Source organism: Plectropomus leopardus, chromosome 22 (assembly GCF_026936395.1).
Source record: "Plectropomus leopardus strain MGB_pleo_1.0 chromosome 22, ASM2693639v1, whole genome shotgun sequence".
Taxonomy (NCBI): Eukaryota; Metazoa; Chordata; class Actinopteri; order Perciformes; family Serranidae; genus Plectropomus; species Plectropomus leopardus.
Window position 1 is genome coordinate 12,717,264 of NC_142197.1, and position 20,905 is coordinate 12,738,168.

General features: G+C 39.2%; 1 protein-coding gene across 15 annotated transcripts in view; it reads right to left on the reverse strand.

The window, feature by feature from the left end:
• wnk1b (WNK lysine deficient protein kinase 1b) overlaps positions 1–20,905 on the reverse strand; it is a 116,649-nt gene that overhangs the window by 52,280 nt on the left and 43,464 nt on the right. For all 15 annotated transcript variants that reach the window (XM_088072890.1, XM_088072889.1, XM_088072879.1 and 12 more), the window contains exons 3-4: positions 10,574–10,746; positions 1,201–1,421 (exon numbers count right to left, since the gene is read on the reverse strand). In XM_088072890.1, coding sequence (XP_087929016.1) covers positions 1,201–1,421; positions 10,574–10,746 — 394 coding nt within the window. The remainder of the gene's footprint in view (positions 1–1,200; positions 1,422–10,573; positions 10,747–20,905) is intronic.

Genomic DNA, 20,905 nt, shown 5'->3' on the forward strand with positions numbered 1-20,905 from the left:
AAAAGTGTAACACAGAATTGACTGACAATTTATAGGGCGGGGTCAGAATGACCCCAGAGGACAAACGGTGTATGGCAATCGGGAGGACATTAACAACTTCAGCCTGTCAATGGTAAAAACAAGCACTTTTACTGAACGGAAACCTTAAATTCACCCAGGTAGATGTGAAAATATGCTGGCTCTAGGGCTGCCCCTTTAAAATCGGAGATTCAAATCATTAGTCGGAGACCTCTCAGATTGCTTCAAGTCATACAGTCATTTTAGGATGTTTGCAATTTCAAAATATGTTGCTTCTATTAGTCATTTAGACATAAAAACATTGGAAAATAAGGGCTAGGTTGAAAACTGCAAAAGATATTCCTTAACTTAAATAGTTTATGATGAGAAAAGGGCTGAAATCATAAAAAATCCTAAACACAGCATGAAATTTTAAATTAAAAACCCGCTCACTGGTTCCACATACTAGCCTTGTTGTGTTTGCGTACATCTATGCATGTGTGAGTCCACAAGAATGTGTGTGTGTGTCTGTGGATTTCTGAAAGTGTCCAAATACTTGAGGCCAGCCTAATTACTACAGAGCAGCTGTGAGATTCACAAAGCATATCATTTTTGCCTCAAGCACATGAGAATATGCATAATAATGTACTTGTTCGCAAACGTGAACGAATACCAGAATATCTGTGGTTAAATGTACAACTGAATAGCAGCCAAGTCGTTATAGGGAGCACAGCAGGCACTTTTTACTCGACTTGGGTTTAAGTGTGTATTATGCAGGCTGTGTTTTGTGTGTGTACACAGCCATCACATCTCCAGACAGCTTAATCCTAGCTTAATAGCAGACTGAGTGGTGTGTATTTCACATTTCAAAATACCTGCGGTTTGCTTTTACAACCAGATATTTTAGAAGCAGTAAAATTAATCTACAGTAGGCGTGCGCAGTGTTACACAATGTGTCTGTGTTCATTTCTATGCCTATAAAATGAGACAGCGTGCATGGAAATGCATGGAAAGCGCTTATTGTTATGGCAAACTCACATAAATTACGTCAGTTGTTTCATCTTTTCCAGCTTCACAGATCCAAACATTTCATTCTTGTATACAGCTTTATGTCTGACTACAGACATGTGTGTATGTGTGTGCATGCAAGAGATAAGGAATTTGTGTCGTCAGTGGCCTTGTACTGTATGTGCTTTTTCCTACCTATGACACTCTTGGCAAAAGAGGCTCTCTTTAGCGTGGCCAAACCCAGGTCCCCTATCTTTACTGAGCCCGTGGGCCCCGTGATGAAGATATTGTCGCACTTCAGGTCCCTGTGAATGATGGGCGGGGCTCTGGTGTGCAGGAAGTGAAGGCCTTTGAGGATCTGTCTGCACCACGAACGCAGGACCTTGATTTTCATCACCTTGAAACGCTTCAGGTAACTGCAGGACAAAGAAATCGCACACAAGACGGCATGTCAGTCAACAACGCAAGATTATGTGTACAAAATTATGCTGAGAGCAGCGGGTTCGACCTCATTACAGATTTCCAACAGCCATGAATCCTGTTCAAGTGGCCTCTTTGTCTGACACAATAACTGAAAGTCACTTCACAGAGAGACACAAGCTAAAACACACAAAAAGCTGCCCTACTGTGCATCTCATATCTCACCTGAAGCATCGCGTTATTGAAGCTTAGATGCACTCTAAAGTGTTTTGAATGTATTCCACAGTAATAGTATTATTGCAGGGCACTGAAAACCATCCATGAGGGAATAAATTATTCCAGAGCAAAGCACTGCGAGTAGGACAATAGCCTGATAAGATGCAAAAACACGGATAATGCTTCAATTAAAGATGAAAGCTTACACAACCAAAGTGGATTACTGTCAGACAATTCCAGCTTTAAAAAGATATGTCCTAAATACCCACACAAATATGTATGTGCGCATGAAAAAACACACAAAAAAGACGGGCAGTCGCTGACAGGCATTCTGGTTTCTGCGTGGTTAGAGGCTGACATTGCACACATGCCAAAAAAGCACTGGAACACTGAGACAAACAGAGATTAAACTTATTTTACCTCTTTGAAAACAGGAATCTATTTTAATCTGGATACAAATATGTGTGAAAGTGCTAAATTTAAGAGACTGACAATGCAATGACCTTTTTTCAGCAGGACTATGAACATGTTTTTAAACTGATACTTGTTTATTTATCTGAACATATAAAAAGTAAACTATATACAAAAAGTGGACATAGCCACCGTGACATCACCCACTGGTCTGTGGACTTCTGTTTAAAAGCCTTGAATTTGGCATTTTAGCTTTCACTGTCTTGTTTTTTTCAGGATGGATCTGACTAAGAACCAGAGGACGCCACCACGGAAGTGACTAATCTATCACAAGATAGCCACACCCTAAAGCAAATCCTGCTTTACTGCCCATTTTTTTTATTGCCCTACATGGGACCGTAAAATGAACATCATGCTGTACTAACCCTTTGAAACCTGGATCATCACCACTTTTCTTATACTGCATTCAGACACCTTTCAGAGTATTTAAACTTTTGGATCCTGAGCAAATTGGTTTCATTTCATTTGAAAACATGGGTGAAAATGCAATGGGCAACTTGACAAGAAATGTCCTACAAATTGCAAAAAATAAGCTTTTTTCTTTCTTTTTTTTTTTTTTTTTTTACAGAAAACTATATTTAGAATGATCTCAGATTTATATATTTTAAGTATTTTTTCATGTCATTTTATTGTTTGCTTTTTTGCAGGTAATTTCCTTGTACTTTATCTATTTATTTTTTTCTAAATTTCATGTAAATTTTGGGGTCGTTTCTTCTTAAGTTGCTTGTTCCCTTCTTCCCATATTTTTTATTCCAAACAAATTGAGACAATTTGCTCAGGTTTAAAAGGGTGAAAGAAAACTTGAAACCTCCTTTCAATGTTTTAAACTGATCTGCTGTTAAAAATGTCAAAAATGATTTTACACTAATTTTTTATGCATACAGCGCTCTAAAGAAATTGAGTGTCACTGACATTTTTTTTGTCTAAAATACATGATTTAATCAAACACTAAAGTTGTCATGAGTTTATTTACTGTCAGGAAAATTTTTCTCACTGTGGCAATCCTCTTCTGAGGTAATTAATCAAGTGAAAAGCTGGGTAATTTACAATCAGACTTCTTTTTGCAATCGGTGGATACATCCCCTGCTGGCAGCACTTTCAGACTTGCAAACTTTGTCTGCAGACTGTAGTTATCGCTCAAACGTTGCCATGGCAACACCTGAAACAGACAGAAGGACTGTCTATTAGCGGCATGCAGCTTCTGCCCTCGCAGACTTTACATGATGACAGAAAACACATCACAGTACATAAGACTGTCCGTAAGTCTGGAGGCTGAACATCTGGATTCAGTCATAAAGACAGTTATAAAAAGGCAGTTCTACACCACATAAAGCAATTACATCCTATCACAACCTCCTCCAAATGTTACATTTTAGCAACTTCTACTGAAACAACAGTAGCCATGCACATCATCACAGGCTTTTTAATGGCAAGTGGCAAGCGTCCATTATCTTTACCCACTTCACTGTCCAGAGTTTTAAGAGTCTGGAATCTATCTCACCCCGTGTGGAAAGCAGAGAGGCACCTTTTGACAGCTCGCCAGGCCATTGCAGAGCTAAGACAGATCCACACCTGTGGGTGATCTGGAGTCTCCAGTCCACCTTTGGAATGTGAGAGGAAACTGGAGGAAACCCCGCAGGATTACAGCGAGGCTAGGACAGGAATTTTACTGAGAAGTGTATTTCAGTTTTCTGCAGCACTTCCAGATTCATCTTTCACTCTACCAGTGAAAGAACATAAACATTTTTTTCAAGAATTATTAGAAAATTATCCAAAAAAGGGAAAATGTCCAGAAAACAGTGTTTATTATTATGATGATTTTATATTTTTAAAAATATACATACATATATTTATTTTCAGCAAATTTTAGGTCATTTTCTTGTTTGTTTGCTTCTTTTATGCCATGTGTAGTACAGTGAGTCACTTGTTGGCTTCTCCCCATGTTTTTGAATAAAATCAAACCAATTTCTGAGGTTTCAAAGGATTAAAGTGCACCTATAGTTAGTATACTTAAATACACTTCTTATGAAGTGCAGTTTAATTACATTTTAAATTGATATGATGAAAAGGCTTTATTAAAAATTTTGAGAACTCATTAAAAATTCAACTGACTGTCACTCTTAAATATGGAAGTAAACATCAACGTTTGAATTCAAGGCAAAGTGTTTCCAATTTGCGCCTAAAAGCTTGTCTGCGTTTCTCTCCTCGGCTCATTAGCTAAATTCAAGTAACGAGCGAAGAACAGACAGAGGAAGCAGAGTTAGTCATCCTCTGATCACCCAGACAATGAGGAGGATTCACAGATCAACTGTTCCACAAATCATCCTCTTTTTTGACTTTTTGGTATGTGCTCATTTCACTGCACCACAGCAGGCAGAACAATTTTATTTGAGCTAATTGTTGTTATTATGTGAAGCACTTTGGTTCCTTGAGTTCAAAGTTAATTGGTCCTTGATTTTACTGCATTTAATTCAATGTAGGAGCTTGGCTTAAACTGAATCTTCCCGTGGTCCTGGTGAATTACTGGCAGCTGCCTGAACCACCCAGTGACCCTGCAAATCTGTCTCAACAGACAAGGAGCCGTTCAGACAACTCTGCTCCGACCCCAGGTGCACACTGCTGGGAGAAGCTGCAGTGTCATTGTAATATACCCAGTGTCTTTAACAGAGTAGACTACACTCATTAGCCAGTGGTATGTCAATTAAAGGGGAAGTTCACCCCAAAATCAAAAGGACATATATTTTCCCTCAGCTTGTGGTGCTCAAAGCACCAAAATAAATAAAGAAATAAATATTAGGGGTTGACAGATTATCGGCCTGGCCAATATTTGGCATTTTGCAGATTATCAGCGTTTCTATAACGATCGCTCATAAAATTAATGAATTAAAAAGTGTCAGCATGGAAGGGAATTTTACTTTGTGAAACCTCAGCGAGATATTTTTAATTATTCGTTTTTATTTAAATTTTCACATGACTTCACATTTGCTAAAGGCATTTAAACAAAGTTTTGTGTTGAAGTTTGTTTTATTCAAAATTCAAATTATTGACAGAAAGATTTTCATTTTTATAGTAAATTCATATCAATTACAAATATCGGTTATCGGTCTCATTAACTACTAATAATCAGAATTGGTATCGGCCTTGAAAAGCCAAAATTGGTTGACCCCAATAACAATAACTTTGAAAAACTCAACCCTAATGTCTCTTTCCAGAAATCATGACCTGGTTACTCAAGATGACCTTGACCTTGTTGTAATTAGTTTCATGAAGGAACTATTTTCTTTCTAGTGAACTACAGTCATGAACCGCATCACCCTGCAAGGAAAGAAGAGGCTCGGCTCATGATGACACAAGATGTCAACATTACTGGCATCCTCCTCGCCTGAGCTGTCGCATTAGCTAGCTCATGGTGAGCTAGCAGTAGATGCACGCTTCCTTATGCACGGTGGCACAGCTGGTGAATGTACTTCAGTAGAGAGAAAATAGTTCCTACATGACAGAGCTAACGACAAGGTCTATAGATTATCTTGAGGAACCAGGTCATGGTTTCTGGAGAGAGACATTGCTTTTTTGTTTTGAGCACAACAAGCTAAGTGCTATCTAGCTTCATGATATTGGAGAGAAGGCAGACATCTCTATGGCCGACATCTCCAACCCAATCTAGATTGATCAATAGCGCCCACTTCCACTCTGATCACATACTGTCCAAACTGGTCAGGATATGTAAACTCCATAGTGGCAATATTACCATACAGCATATGGCGTACCATGATAAAATAACTCCATCATGATGGGGTCGTTTCACCAAAGACTCTTCACGTATCTCTTTCGCATTTCTTTTGTTAGTCTTTAACCCTCATTTCAATGAGTCTCTCCAGCACCATCTTCCAACACAGAGTCAATTAAATGACAATCAGGTCGGCAGACAGCATCTCTGCTGGTTGGTGGCAACAAAATAAACAACAGGAAGTGTTTCTCTTTTGTCTTCGTTCAAGGATGAACTCTAGTTGCATCAGGTTTATCAACTATGCTACCCATTCACACCCGGTACTGTTAACTGTGAACAATAGCACTAACTCAACCAACAATGGAGTAAGACCACACTAGAACTGCAACTAATGATGATTTTCATTATCAACTAAGCTGCAGATGGTTTTCTCAAGTAATTACCTTATTATTTGGCCTACAAATTGTTCAGAAACTAATGAAAAATGCCAATTATAATTCCCTAAAGCTCAAGTTGTTGTCCTCAAAACCCAAAGAGATTCAATTTATTACCTCATGAGACAAAGACAAGCAGGAAACAACAAACTGGGACTTGGGACTATTTAGCATTTTTTGCTTTAAATGATGAGTTTGTCTCTTATTTAAGCGCTCACCATTTACCTGTGTTTTTAGAAGTTACACTGAGGAATTTATTAGACCGAAATATCAGGGCGGATTCACATATTTTCACAGGGAGTTTGCCTTCAGGCGCAGAACACATCACAGGCTGAAACGATCTTTTGCATACTTTTTAAATGAACACACCTCAAAACGCACATCTGCATAACTTAAGTGTTTTTACTAAAACCCTCTAAAGCCTCTTCCTCATATCCACCTCTGTTACATCATGCTCCATCTCTCACTTTTATTTCTCACACGTCTCTTAGGAAACATTGTTCTCTTCTCCTCTTCCTCCCTCTGTACCTTCCTTCCCTTTACCTACCCGCCCTCCTCTCCCTCGCCTGTCTCCTCTGCTTTCTTTTGCTCCCTTTCTGAAGTCAGAACAGTGTTGACAGACAAGTTAAACCCTGTGGCATGCAATGCCGGAGTGACACTGCACAAAGCATCTCTCCCACACATAACCACTCAGCCCTAGTCTCTTTTCAACGCATAAATACATAAGATATATATTTGCACTGTGCTAAATATGCTTATACAGTTTGTGGACAGTCCATATAGAGTACACAGATAGGCATTCATGCACTCACACACACCCATGGACACACACAGATAAGGGGCCACTAATACCCTGAACCCATGCTGGTCAGTGTTTCCATCCTCACCATCTCCCTCCATTCCTATCAGCCCTCCCTCTCATCATCTCTCTTTCTTTTTCCACCACTTCAGCGCACAGCCGTCCTTCTCCTTTCTGAGTCTTCATCTGGATGACAGCCAAATCCCCCTGCAGCCTTGATCCTGTGCATATATGTACATGCATGCATAAAGCACACTTCTTTCATGCATGTAATTTATTTCCCGCATTTACTACATGGAGATAAAAGTGCTGATTAGTTGAATGAAAACTTGTCATTTGAATGATTATTTTAAAAGTTTCTGGTTCCAGCTTTTCAAATGTGACTATTTGCTAGTCATCTTCTTCTATTATTGTGAACTGAATATTTTTGTGGATGAGAACTTTGGCTGGACTAAACAAGATATGAAGCTATTACCTTGGATTCTGGGGATTTTTCTGACGTTTTACAGAAACAATATTATTTGGAGATCATAGCTACAATTTGTAACTAATTGATGAAAATGGCTCGACTGTTTCGGAGCCAGGTTATAAACATTCTCAATTTACAGCAGAAAACTAAAATGTATTTGTAAAGACATCTGGGGCGAGAAAGGAGCAGTACAGTAACAGAATAATGATTCATATTTGATCAGTGCTGCCTTGTTTGACAGTTTGACCGCAGTTCACAGGCAGTGATTGACATGAATGACAGTTGAGTTTTAGACTCCTTGGCTCCTGATTTTTATTCATCTATGGTGAATTCTTGCAGGATTTCCTTGTGAGAAAGAGGATTAATATGATGTTTTTTCACAGATTATCTGACTCATGTACTACTGTGCGGATGTTATGAAAAAATCTGCAAATATGTTTCTGCAAAAGCAAATATGACAAAAAGTTATTGTTTATCAAAGTTACCAACTTTATCTTTAATCAGTTATAAAAATAACCACCAGTTGCAGCTGTAATATTATGTATGCTTGATGGTGGTACAGTGTGATAAGATTGTTCATGGTGCCACAGAAATGTATTCTTTAACTTTTGTGCAGTACACTTACTATACAGTGCATAAGACGATTTTTTATATAATAAAGAAGGAATAGAATATTCCCCAATAATCACACTTATTATTTACGCATACTTAAGATTTGTTTTTGTAATATGGTGATTAATTTAAGTCTGAACATTCAAATAACTCGGGTTTAGCTCCTTTCTTTTTGTCATTTATATTTCCTGTTTTTCTTTTTTTACACAGTAGTGACAGAAAACAGATATTTTTTGTTCAACATTTTACAGTTATGTGCAAAACACACTGTATAGATTCAGGATGCAGAGTGTGAGCATTTGTTGACAAATTTATGAAGGTTTTTCAGTCTTCCAGTGGAGGGTGCTACTGTCCTTGGTAGTGTTGTGCTGCTGGATTAACACTCTCATTCTGTGGTCACAGGTGGTTTAAAGGTTTGTCAGTCACTCAGTCTAGCTGCCCTTAAACTGGAAATCTAGTTATTCCTTGTCTGTGTCTATGTGTCTATTTATCTGACTGTCTCACTTTCAGCTTCTCAGCATATTTGACTTCCTGTCTCTCTCGCTTTGTGACTCTGCATAAAACTAACTGCATATTAGTCTGGTCATCCATCCACCTCTCTGTCTGTCTGCCCCCCCCCCCACAGGCCTCATTTGGACTCTACCCCTGTCTGTCTCTCCGTCAGGAATGAGAGGAATCTGCAGCAGAAGCAGCAGCAGCAGCTGGCAGGTGGGCTGATGTCCCACGATGCACTGCGTGGGGCAGGCCGTGCACCACACGCCGCACATTTAGCCTTTTATTGTGTCAGGAGCTCAACAATCACATTCACAGACACACATCTATTCTGCACAGCAGAGAGACTGGCATGCGCTCATGGCGTGGACAATGACTGCCACAGATGCATCAATTTTCCACAGTGAATTTTGGGGAAGGGGGGAGACTGACAGACGCCCCTGGTATTGACCTGCAAAGATATACAGTTTGTCTCCATGTGATTCTTGAGCTTTACCAACTCCTTTTGTGCATTTGATGCTGAAATCAGATGAAAGCACCTTATTTTAGGAGTTGATTGTTATTTCAACTGCACAGTGCAGTGTCATCATTCCACTATTTAATTAAAATCCCATACGTGCATAGACAGGCACTCAGTCAATAATGTACATACTGTAAATAACACAGACACATACTGTACATTATTGAGTCAGACACACTGGCTGACCCTCTAACAGCTGCACTCAGCACTGAAATCCAGCTGGGACATGATGTGCCTACCACACCACAGTGAAAGGCCGTTTGAAGTTGAAAATAGAGAAAAACTGCGTATTGGCTTGACAGTTTAGAGGAGGACACAGGCGCGTGTGTGTGTGTGTGTGTGTGTGTGTGTGTAATTTCTACATTTCAACAAAAACCCAGAGGTGAGTCATCATCTCTAATGACAGTGCTTTACAGAGGCCAAGGGGAAAAGAGGTTGTTAAAAGTGTGTGTGCGGGTGTATGTGCATATTCCCTGCAAGTGTTTCATGTGAAAGAACATTAATTTGAAGCAACTATAAAGAGTTGTTAACTGGTTATGAAACATTCTCAATTCAATGCTGCTGCTTTCATATGACCTAAAGAAGCAAACAAGACCATCATCAAGAAGACTGTCTATTACTATGTAGTGGAGCCGCGACAATTAGTTGATTAACCGATCAAAGAAAATAAATCTCCAACTATTTAATAATCAATTAATCATTCCACTAATGTTATATATATATATATATATATATATATATATATATATATATATATATATATATATATATATATGTTTGTGGATAAAACAAACTTAGCTAACACTTTGGTTAACATTAGTTGAATGTAGCTGACGTTAAATGCATTTGTCATGTAAACAAAACACCAAAAAGCTTTTTGTGCTTATGAGCATGATCACCATCATTTACCAGGCAATCAACAAAAATTTGTTTTAAGTTGAGAGGCTAGACTACCCTTATGCATCCTGCAAACAGCTGTGTTTTAAAAAAAATTACTATAAAATAAGTTTGTTTTTTTCCCCTCACTTCTAAACAAATGCTCATGCTAGCCAGATCAAGATTTTTATGACACAAGGCAGCGCTACTCATGGAAATATTACCGCTTTCGTCCACAGGGGCCGCCAAAATAAACATAAAAAGTTCTGTGTAGTTGTTTCAATAATGCAATTGCAATTGTCCATGCCAATCAGTTATGTTTTGAGACACACTTGCTCTCACCCTTCAGCCACACATCCAGTTTTCTGTTCATTCATTTCATATGTGTGTGCAAATTATGTAGAATAGCTGAAGTAGCAGAGGTGGAAACTACAGAAAACACACTGCAACTTTTGTAGCTTTATACTGTTTTTTCCCTCAAAGTCACGAAATCAACATCTTGGAAAATTCATACCATCTCTCATGTACTCACGTTTTAAGCGTGCCAGATGTCATGAGTTCCGTGACCAGAACAATACATTTCTTTCCTTTGCATGGTCCCTCCCAGGAGTCATAGAAGCGGACAATGTTAGGATGCTGGAGACCCTTTAACATCCCGGCCTCCTCTTTGAAGCGCTGGCGCTCTGACTTGGACAGCTTGCGATCCTGCACACAGGGAAGAAGAGGAAGATTAGTCATTCATACACAAAAACTAAGAAACGCAGCTGATCTGAAATCTACTAGGAAGAAGCATTTACCCAAACATAACAGGTTGCATTAATAGTACAACACTATTACAGCGAGTGTGATTACAATCAAATTAAGCTGGAAGAAGGTTTGAGAGCGGAGAGGAAAGCTAATCAACAGAGGGAAATGAACAAGTGAGGGAGAGAGAGGAGGCAAAATAAATGCTTAGAAAACAAACACTGATGCACCATCTTAACATGCTGCCAGAATACAAATGCAGACGAAATATGAAACCAGGTACAATCAGAAAATGGTGTCATATTACGTTAAGACAGCACTGCAAAAAGATGAGGATCAGGATAAAACAGTAGACTGTCCTTTCATCTTAGCTCAAAGAGGCCACAGACAACCATGATTTTGATCATCTTTTTTTTCCACACACTTCTTTTTTCTGAAAGGTTCTTGTGACAAGCTGGTTTATTAAACCGATTTATAAATACACTGATTTTATGCAGGAGGTAGAATTTGGTGAGCTACCAGAGTATGTTTTCAAATGTTATTTTCAATACTTTACTGTATTCCTTGACTTGTAGGCTTCTCAACAAATAAGCCATGTCTAAAATTTCTCATTAACTATTTCCTAGTGCTGCAAATATTAACCACTTTGTCATCAACTATTAAATTAATCGCCAACTGTTTTGGTAATCTTTTAAGCTGTTTGAGTCAATGGTACGTAATTTGAGTAATGAAAATATAATAATAATAATTTCTCTGATTTAAGCTTCTTACATGTGAACATATTATGGTTTCTTGAGTTCTCTGTGAAAGAAAACTGAACATCTTTGAGCTGTGATCATCTCGCTAAAGATTGAAAAGAAAGAGGGGAGGAGAAAGAGGGATGGTAAAAGAAACACAAAGCCCTTTTACACGCCACGACTCATTCACAACCTGGATGCCAAGGCTACGGCACAAACCTACCTGCTACTCAGCTTAAACATTTAAACAGTCATTTTGGGTAGAGTATTTTGCCTAAGGATAACTCGACATGCAGACTGGAGAAGATCGAACTGCTGATCTTCTGATTAGTGTATGACCCACTCTGCCTCCTGAGGGGGAGGGGAAGACCTGCTGCTGCTAAAGACTCATCCATTAGTACATGGTGAACATGCTCTACCAGATGAGCGACTGGGGCAATCCTAATTGCTTGAGCTCTGACACAAAGTCTCATATATCAGAAATGAGAGAATGAGGCAGTGATTAGCGATTAGCGTCCCCAGCTACTTCTTTTCACCTGCCAGTGAGCAGCCTCACCAGGAAGGTTTAACATGCTTTTCCAGCAGATCCCACCGCCCTCTGAGTGGGTAAGGATGTGATGCCACATTGGCTTCCCACCAAAAATCACTCCAAATTCTTTCCTGAAATGCACATTTAATCCATATCAGCTTCTTGCGTTGTTTTGTTTTTATTTGTATGTGGTCAATAATACTGGCTGCAGGCTCTAACTGAGTCTCTATCAGTGTCACCAAAACAAGCCGTCTACATTCTTCCATCATGTGGACGACTAGCTTCTCAGAAACGTCCTACACAGGCGCACACACACACACACACACACACACACACACACACACACACACACACACACACACACACACACACACACACACACACTTTAATGGGCATTCCAGCTCTACCACTGACACCTCAATAAACACAGATGCAAAGGGCAATGTGGGCGGGTCAGACTTGTAAAAAAGTGCGTGTGCATGTGTGTGTACTTATAATATGAACATGTGCATAAAAGCTGTCATGCATTCAACTGTGTCCGGCCTGTGTGTTTGTTCACATGGTAGCTTTTGATATAAGGGAAAAAAACCCCAAAGATAAAAATATAATTTTAATGCAGGCAGCAGTTTTTTTTATGTTCGGCTTGTGTATCTGTTTTAGTGAGCATGTGTGTATTTGCTTTGTCTGCATATGTTTACACATTGATATTTCTAGGTTCTTCACAAGCTCTGTGTCTAACCATAGCTGACACATTCAGCACATCACTACCCCAAAAATAAACAAAATGAGAGCTGCCTGACAATGATAAAATAAAGGTGACAAAACCTCAATACTCAAAGCATTTCAGCCCAAATGCGGCTGCATCTTCCTCTGAGATTCTAACTCATTAAGTTATCCATGCAAAAAAGAAAGTCTTTATAAGATAACCTGCAGTTACAAAAAGGTTGCACCGGATATGAAAACAAAAGAGATTAAAACAAACATGAAAGATGTTTCAATTAACCTGAAACAAACAGAGAGCTGTCTATTGAGGGAAATATAACACAAATACAGAACGTTTAATGAAGTCTGCGACCCTGTTAGAGGGTGAAATTACAGAAAAGTGAACAAAGATTGGTCTGTGAACAAACACAAGAAGAGCGGCAGTAGGGAGATGTTTATGTACAGATGACATAATAACCAAAACAGACTGAAATCACAGTGGGAGAGAGTGTTACATTACATTTAAACAAGCAACAGTATTTTTAAAGGTGACGCAAGATCAGACGTTGGAGGTTACACACCTACTCCTGGCATCATTACCAGGACCATCACCATGGCAACCAGTTTTAAAAAGAGGTCCAATGATGGGCACCTTGCTTCCAATTTAACTGTTTTTGCAGTTTCATTCAATAAATCAGCAATATTCTGACATCTCTGAGATACACTGATTTTTTTTTTCTTCACAGGATCATATTTTTTTATTATAGTACTTGAGATGAATTTGGAATGTAAAAAGCATCAAGCAATTTAGTGCAAACCATCTGAGACAGAGCACCAGTTAAGCATCATCATGGTTTTTAAAGCAACACGGCCACCACAACCTCAGCGTTCTGAGGTGTGGTGGTACAAATGAGTAGGGCCCCCGATTATGGCCAAAATGATGATTTTGATTAATATTGACATCATGATTATTCTTTGATTCTAAGGACAAAATATTTTCATTGTACTTTCTCTTTTAAATCAACAGAGCACTGCTTTCACTTGCACGTTGTACTACATTTCTGCTAATGTACAAATGTTTGAATCAAATTAAAACTGGTCCTTATTCATGATGCATATCTTAGAAACAAAATATAAATGAAAGTGTTAATAGGACACATATTTCTGGCCAAGTGGAGTGCAATCGCATTGATTATTTCTGTCCGTCTTTGGGAGCAGGATGGATACAATGACACGCTACATGCTGTTACTGATGTCTGACATTACCTATGTTATTCATCTTGATCTTCATGAATTTACTGTACTGTATAATGTGGTGTTTTTTTGCGTGTTTGAACCATTTAGTTGTGTTGCTTTGCGGTACAGACACAGAAGAAGAAGTCTAATTTCATTAATTGTGGAGCCCTACAATTGAAAGAGAGATATTCAGATAATCAGGTAATATTCCTACTTTGATCAACATCTAGACCCACAACCGCTAAACAATTCAGCAGTGAAGATTCTGCCAGGTCATGGTTTGTCTAAGTCTTTTGAAATGTTATAAAGCTATTAGGAAACCTTGTGAGCTGCTTCAGAGATTAGGGAAATCTCTGAGGTGATGATCTCATATTGTCACATTGTATAACCTGGGGCCTCGTCTATATCATATGACTTACACACATACAGCGAGAGAGAAAATCTGAAAGCTTCAGTCTGTTTTTAAGTGCATTTATGTGTGTAGAATTTGTGTGTGTGTGTGTGTGTGTGTGTGTGTGTGTGTGTGTCAGAGCCCGTAACAGCTTATCCCTTCATCCTGCAGCAACTGCACTTCGCTGATGATGATGGCCCATTAGCGACTGACACACAGACATATCCATGTACGTCACCAACCGACCCTTATTCCTGTAGAGTGGTGAAGGGATGACGTATTTTTGTAGGCCAACCAGGAAGTTAGCATCGCACTGGTTCCCTCGTCAAAAACTTAATGGGATTTTTGAGAGGGATTTTAGATTATTGCCAAAAATAAGCTCTCTGACGAACACAAGTTTATGAGACTTAGACGTTTTGTTCAGCATGATAATCTTCACAGATGAACACCACTTTTGTGTGTTTTGAAGTGTAATTGAAATCGCTAGAAGCAAAAAGGTATTGTTAGGCGATACACAAAACCACATCGCGGTCGCACGACTTAAACGTCACAACTACAAACACTGTAAAAACACGTTAAAACACGATCGAAAAATATTATAAACAGATAAATCTACAAGTTCGAGTGCGACTCTGTAAAGCTGTAAAGGCGGACAAGTGGGTTGAATGAGTTTCTGTGTCCGGTGTGATGACGTCTAACGTCCCCGACAAACACTGTAGTCCCATTTAGCCACTTGTTAGCAACTGCATTTTCTAAGCCGAGTAAAACCTTAAAAGTTCAAAAATCTGGTTTGAGGGGACGTATTTTATGTTGCAGAACAAAATGTCTAAATATTTTTAGCCTTTGTTAACTTCGGACCTTATTTAAGGCATTTTACCGAAAACCCATTCAAAAAACCCATAGACTCTAAGACGAGGGAAATGGTGCTTAAACGCTAATGGACTTCTGCGTATGAGGACTCATTACTTCATCACTCCATTGTCTCACTCTTTTTTATCTTATGATCACGTGACCCTGTGAGTGGTCACCTGACGATCGCTGCAGGTCACCTGACTGACTGGAAGCCAACATTCCATTTCCCTGCAGCACTTAGAAGAGACCCTGACCACCCATATCACTGTTAGACGCCTCCCTCAGGGCACCAGAACATTATTGCTCTCTCTCTCTGTACTTTGAGTGTGAGTGTGTGTGTGTGTGTGTGTGTCTTGTGCAGACAGTAAGTCTAAGGGGGCTTCCTAATCCATTATTAATATTTCCGTCTTCATTCTAGTGTATAAATGAGCAAAGAGCTCTCACACATACAGTAGAGGCTTTGTAAGAGACAGTAAATGCATATCCAAAAGAAAAGTATACAAAAAAAACAAAACTGTTGTGAGCACGTGGACATTTAAGAAATTAATCTGATCCATGGCGCATGAGTCCTCCTGTTGAGAGTGGTTGTTTTCTTTCTCTCCATCCCTTCTTTTCTGCTCTGAGCTTCAAAACATCATGAGACTTGAGTTTGTGTCAAAAATACACTCTCACTCTCCATCCAAGCCTCTCTCTCTCTCTTTCTCTCATACACACACACCTAAGCAAGACAGAAACACACACTCAAATCTGCAGCCTCTTATCTGACACACACTTCTTTTCTACACAAGGATTTCTCACTCTCTAAGCCCGGCTTTGCGTTCTTGCTATCTTCCTTTTTGCCTATCTGACGACTTGAAAGACGCCACCTATACATCCCTGCTGTAAGTGACAGCTCTAAGTCTGTCTGCCCTATTTCTGTGCTGTAACAGCCAAGTGAGGACACGCATGAACACACACACTGGCATACGTATATCCACATGCACGACCAGGCAGCCAGACAGGCGGGCAGAAACAGAATCAGCAGTGTTAAAGCATTATGCAGCTTCCTGCAGGGAAGCTGAAAGCTGATACCCTCCGATCAACTCGTCTAGTCTGGACATCCCGCTGTGCTTTAACACTCAGTGATCATCTGCTCTCGGCTTCTCTGGTCTGTTGCACCCCAAGCGAGCAAGCGGCACTCACAGCACCAGATGGATGGAGGTTGCAACAGAAAACAACACAGCGAGTGCCAGAAAATTCAGACAATAAACACACCAATGTGTTAAACTGGTGGTCCGCTCTATAACAACAAATACTATTGGGTTTGTTCTTTGGAGTTTCTGGGTATCCAAACTCACAGGATGTTGTCCTAACCTCTCTTGGGGACGGTGGAAGCCTAAACATAGCATAAATAATTGCATGATTGTCTGTGTCTGTTTCTCAGGCTTCCCATTATATAAGTGCAATTTGTGTTTACATAAGGAACGCAAATGCATAAGAGAAGAAAAGCAACTGTTCTGACAGCTGCTCATAAATTCACTGAAACTTTCACTGTTTCAGCAGCCAAGAATGAAAATTAGAATAACTCCTGTTACATGCTGCAGGGTCTGTTAGAATTTACGATCCTACCAGTTAGGTGTTGAATATCAGGATGTGAAATGTCAGAATTTACCACTAAAATCCATTCCTGTTTCTCAGGAAAAATACCTGCAAGTTCCCAAGACATTTAGCATGCATGTACTTGTGTCTGTGTATTTGAAAGCTGAAGAATAAATTTTTTACTGAAACAGAGACGCCCTTCCCAAACCTCATAATTTCATGCAACTGATAAACAGTCCAACTTAAAATTGGCATCACTACAGTGGCATTACTGGATCAACTTTTTCACCTGCAGCAGCTCTCCCTATTGTGGTTCATGCTGAAGTAGCAGTGTGCACTTCAGCTGCATGCTCATTGTTTTTTTTTAACAAATTTGAAGTGGAAAACCTTTAGCAAATAGCTCAAGTCAATCACATGTAGACCTAAATATTAAACCACAATAGTATGGCAAAAGATAACGCATTGAGTGGAGAAGATCACCTGAATGTTACCAAACATCCATGAACAATACTCCAGGTCTTCAAGCCACCAAAATAACACACTGAAATAGGTACATGCAATTGATTGTATGGACAGCAATAATCTAACGCTAGATCTATAACACCTCTTCCAAACTGGACGTGACGCAAACAAGCGAGCAGACTTTCCCAATGAAGATGTCCTAACCTGCTACTGGCATCAGCGAACAGGTTAAGCAACGTACTGCTTGTTCAAAAACACTCACCCTGACACTATTTTGGCTAGGCTTTGCACACTTCCAACCTAATTTCAGAGCAACAGCGAGCCATTGCTTAGGCTTAATAGGTTCCCTGAATGTTGCTGTTGATCGTAGTATACATGGATATGTTTTTTTCCACTCCATTTGCCCGCTCGCTGTATGTTGATCAAAAGTAACCAGTAACCAACATTCTCAGATCAATGGCTCTGTACAGTTGATATTGTATTTTATTACGCATCAAAGATAGTGCTCTTTGAAGAAAAACTATTTTTTGATTAAAAACTACTGCACAGTCTAGGACTTGGTATTGGTACTAGATTTCTTTAAGGTACCAACTGGAATAACGCAGTAACAGCACGTCTTTAAACTATACCTGCATTTGATCCTTTTTGTACCCAGATATAGAAAAAAAACAGTTTCTATGATTTTGCTCACAGCCAATGACTGCAAGACTTCTTCAACTGAATGTGCTGTTGATTGGACCGTTACTGCAGCAGCTAAAAACTCATACAGTTTGTGGTGTGGTAAAGTTGAGAACGGTATTTGATGAAGTTGGCAGTACCAGCAAAATTAATGTTAACAGTTTCAAGATGTATTTGTGTAAAAAGCATTTGGATAGAGACAAGTGGTGGTGAACTTTTAACTGGATGCAGTTCTGTTTTTACCATTAAACTTAAATTAGAAAAAGATGAATACATTTCCAGGAAGTAATCATTTCAAATCACATAAAAATCTTCAACACAAGTGTTTGGGCACATAATTATGAAAATGCAGTGCCAGCACCAATAATATGTAATTCTTCATGATGATTTTCCAAGACTGATTATCATTAATTTGAGTGATACTGATAGGTTTGTTATATTTATTATTATCCTGATTGTTTCATGTTTAAATTTGCAAAATATAGCATGAAAAGAGTTCATGAAAAGCTTTTATTACTGAAAGCATTTGGAGATGATGTCTGCAGCTGCACCCAAAAACAAGCTTTGTACATGAAGAATACAATCAGGAGTATGAGTGGGAGAGTAATAATATGATTGGCTGCGGATGTTTAGAGAAATACTGTACTACAACAAGCATTTCTTTCCACCATAAAACCATCCCTGACCTAATAGTTTTAACTGAAAATCATTATTCCAACACACAGCAAACAATTGGCAGCATACTTTTTTTTGCAATAATCGTGCAACACTTTTTGGCAACCTGACTGAACTATAAACTCTTCATCACAGTTTCTCCAGAATGTTTTGCTGACCCACTTCGGTGTTCCTCTGATCAACCTTTGAGTGCTGACCCAAATTTTCGAAGAATGTCGGTCTGTGACTGGAGAGAAAAATCAGGACCTGTAAATCTTGATTACATTACGCCTTCTCGGTCGACTGAATGAGCTGATTTGTTTCTGCATGCAGTGCCGACCTGCAGTGGTGGTGGTGGACGGGGGCACATGGTGGGGTGCTGTGTGTGCATTAGTATATCTGCAAGAGCATGAAAAAGGCCCGGTGTGTTCCATTAGTATGTAGCCGAAGCGTCTCGCAGACCCCCCACACTCTGGAAACACTCTCCTGCAAAGAACCGCAAACCCCCTACAGCACACACACACACACACACACACACACACACACCTTATAAACGTGCACCAAAAAGACACACAACCAAAACCTCTCCAAGACCTTTACCACAGCTTGTTACGGTTAGCCTGCATATGGGGGGGGGGCGCATCTGTTATAAATAAGGATGATTGAAAAGAGGATGAATAAGTTCCAGTAAAAGTCAGAGGGGGAGAAAAATTGACGTGGACTGATCTCATCGTTTAAATCGACATTTCAGCAAAATGAAGGAAACACCAAGATTTAAATGAACTCATTCACACCCTCCTACATTCCCCACGAGTTCATTTTATCTTTTTTTTTGTCTTTCTGTTACCAGCCTCGTCGCTCCATCTTTGTCGATCTGTCACCGCCACCCCTCCTCCACCCTTCTTTCCCCCCATTTAGGTGGTTTTGGGTTTCCCATCATTCACCACTCTACATATTGCAGTAACCAGGGCCATGTGTCCGTCTACATGTGTGTGCGTTGTAAACTGACCTACTTGTGGCTGAAAATCTGTTGTTTCTGCAGGAAATATGGTGAGATACATGCACTATGGTTTCCCTTGGGCCTGTCCTTAAACGATATGGCTGCTGGAGAAATGTTATTTATAGGATTTAGTTTACTTTTGTGCGGCTTTACATGCAATGGAAATGTCAAACTATTTAAGAGGACCTATTATGCTTTCCCTTATTTTCTTTCATACGTTTAGTGTTACAATTTCAAATGCTCATATTAAACCTGGCCAAAGTTTTAAATAGTGAGGTAAAGTTATGTAAATGTAATCCTTGGGTTGGAACGTCACGCTTTAGACTGTTCTGAAAGCTATGTTTCCAATAGTTTTTACTTTCACGACAAGCTGACATTGGCTCCTAAATGATTTCTTTTGTGGTCATCTCCTTTAGGAAAATTACTACAATTATTTACATTATGTTGATGTTGCCTACACTGCTACAAGTAGCTACATGCTAACATGCTACATGCTTTTAGGGAAACATGTAATCTTTGCTGTGGAAGTTTCAGATCATATTCCTGTTGGAACATGTCAGGTTGTGAAGATTTTGGTTTCTAGGTTTTAATTGGTGATTTTTCACATTAGAAAGTAGGAGAGGGAGAAATCCATACAGTATAGCATCGCAATATTTTGCGCAGTGATATAGTATCAATGCGCTGACACCAAGTATTAATATTTTTACAGCCTACTAGAATATTATCAAATGCCTTTTCAGTTTAGATACATTTTGTTGCTATAAACATGTTTGAAGTGAGATGAAAAAACTGAAAAATCTTATTCTATAAAACAGAGTTTTCCCTTGGAGACATAATTTGCATTTGAAAATAGGTAAAACATAGCAATATATCATTATGTTATCCCAATATTCAGCATATTGCAAAATGTTTAAAACTGCAATATCTGAATGTGATTGAAGAATTGTGATTCCCCACCCTATTAGAACTCCTAAAATTGAGTGTTTCAGACATACAGTGAATAAAGGTGCTCTAGCACAAACAGTATGAGAAAAATTAAGCGTTTTTTGACCATTGATGCATGTAAAACTAAATTCAAGGATGCACCTAAAAATGAGCATAATAGGGGTCCCCTTTAAAGAAACCACCTGTGATTAGATATCAGTCTTCTGTAGCAGGGACATATTGGTCATGTTTCTTCTTTGTCTGATTGGTAACAGGCCCCACAAACAAACCCATTCATCACGATGGGTTCAATAACGATCTCAATGTGTGTTTGTGTGAGTGCACATGTTGTGTACTCGTGTGTTAACAATTGGTGC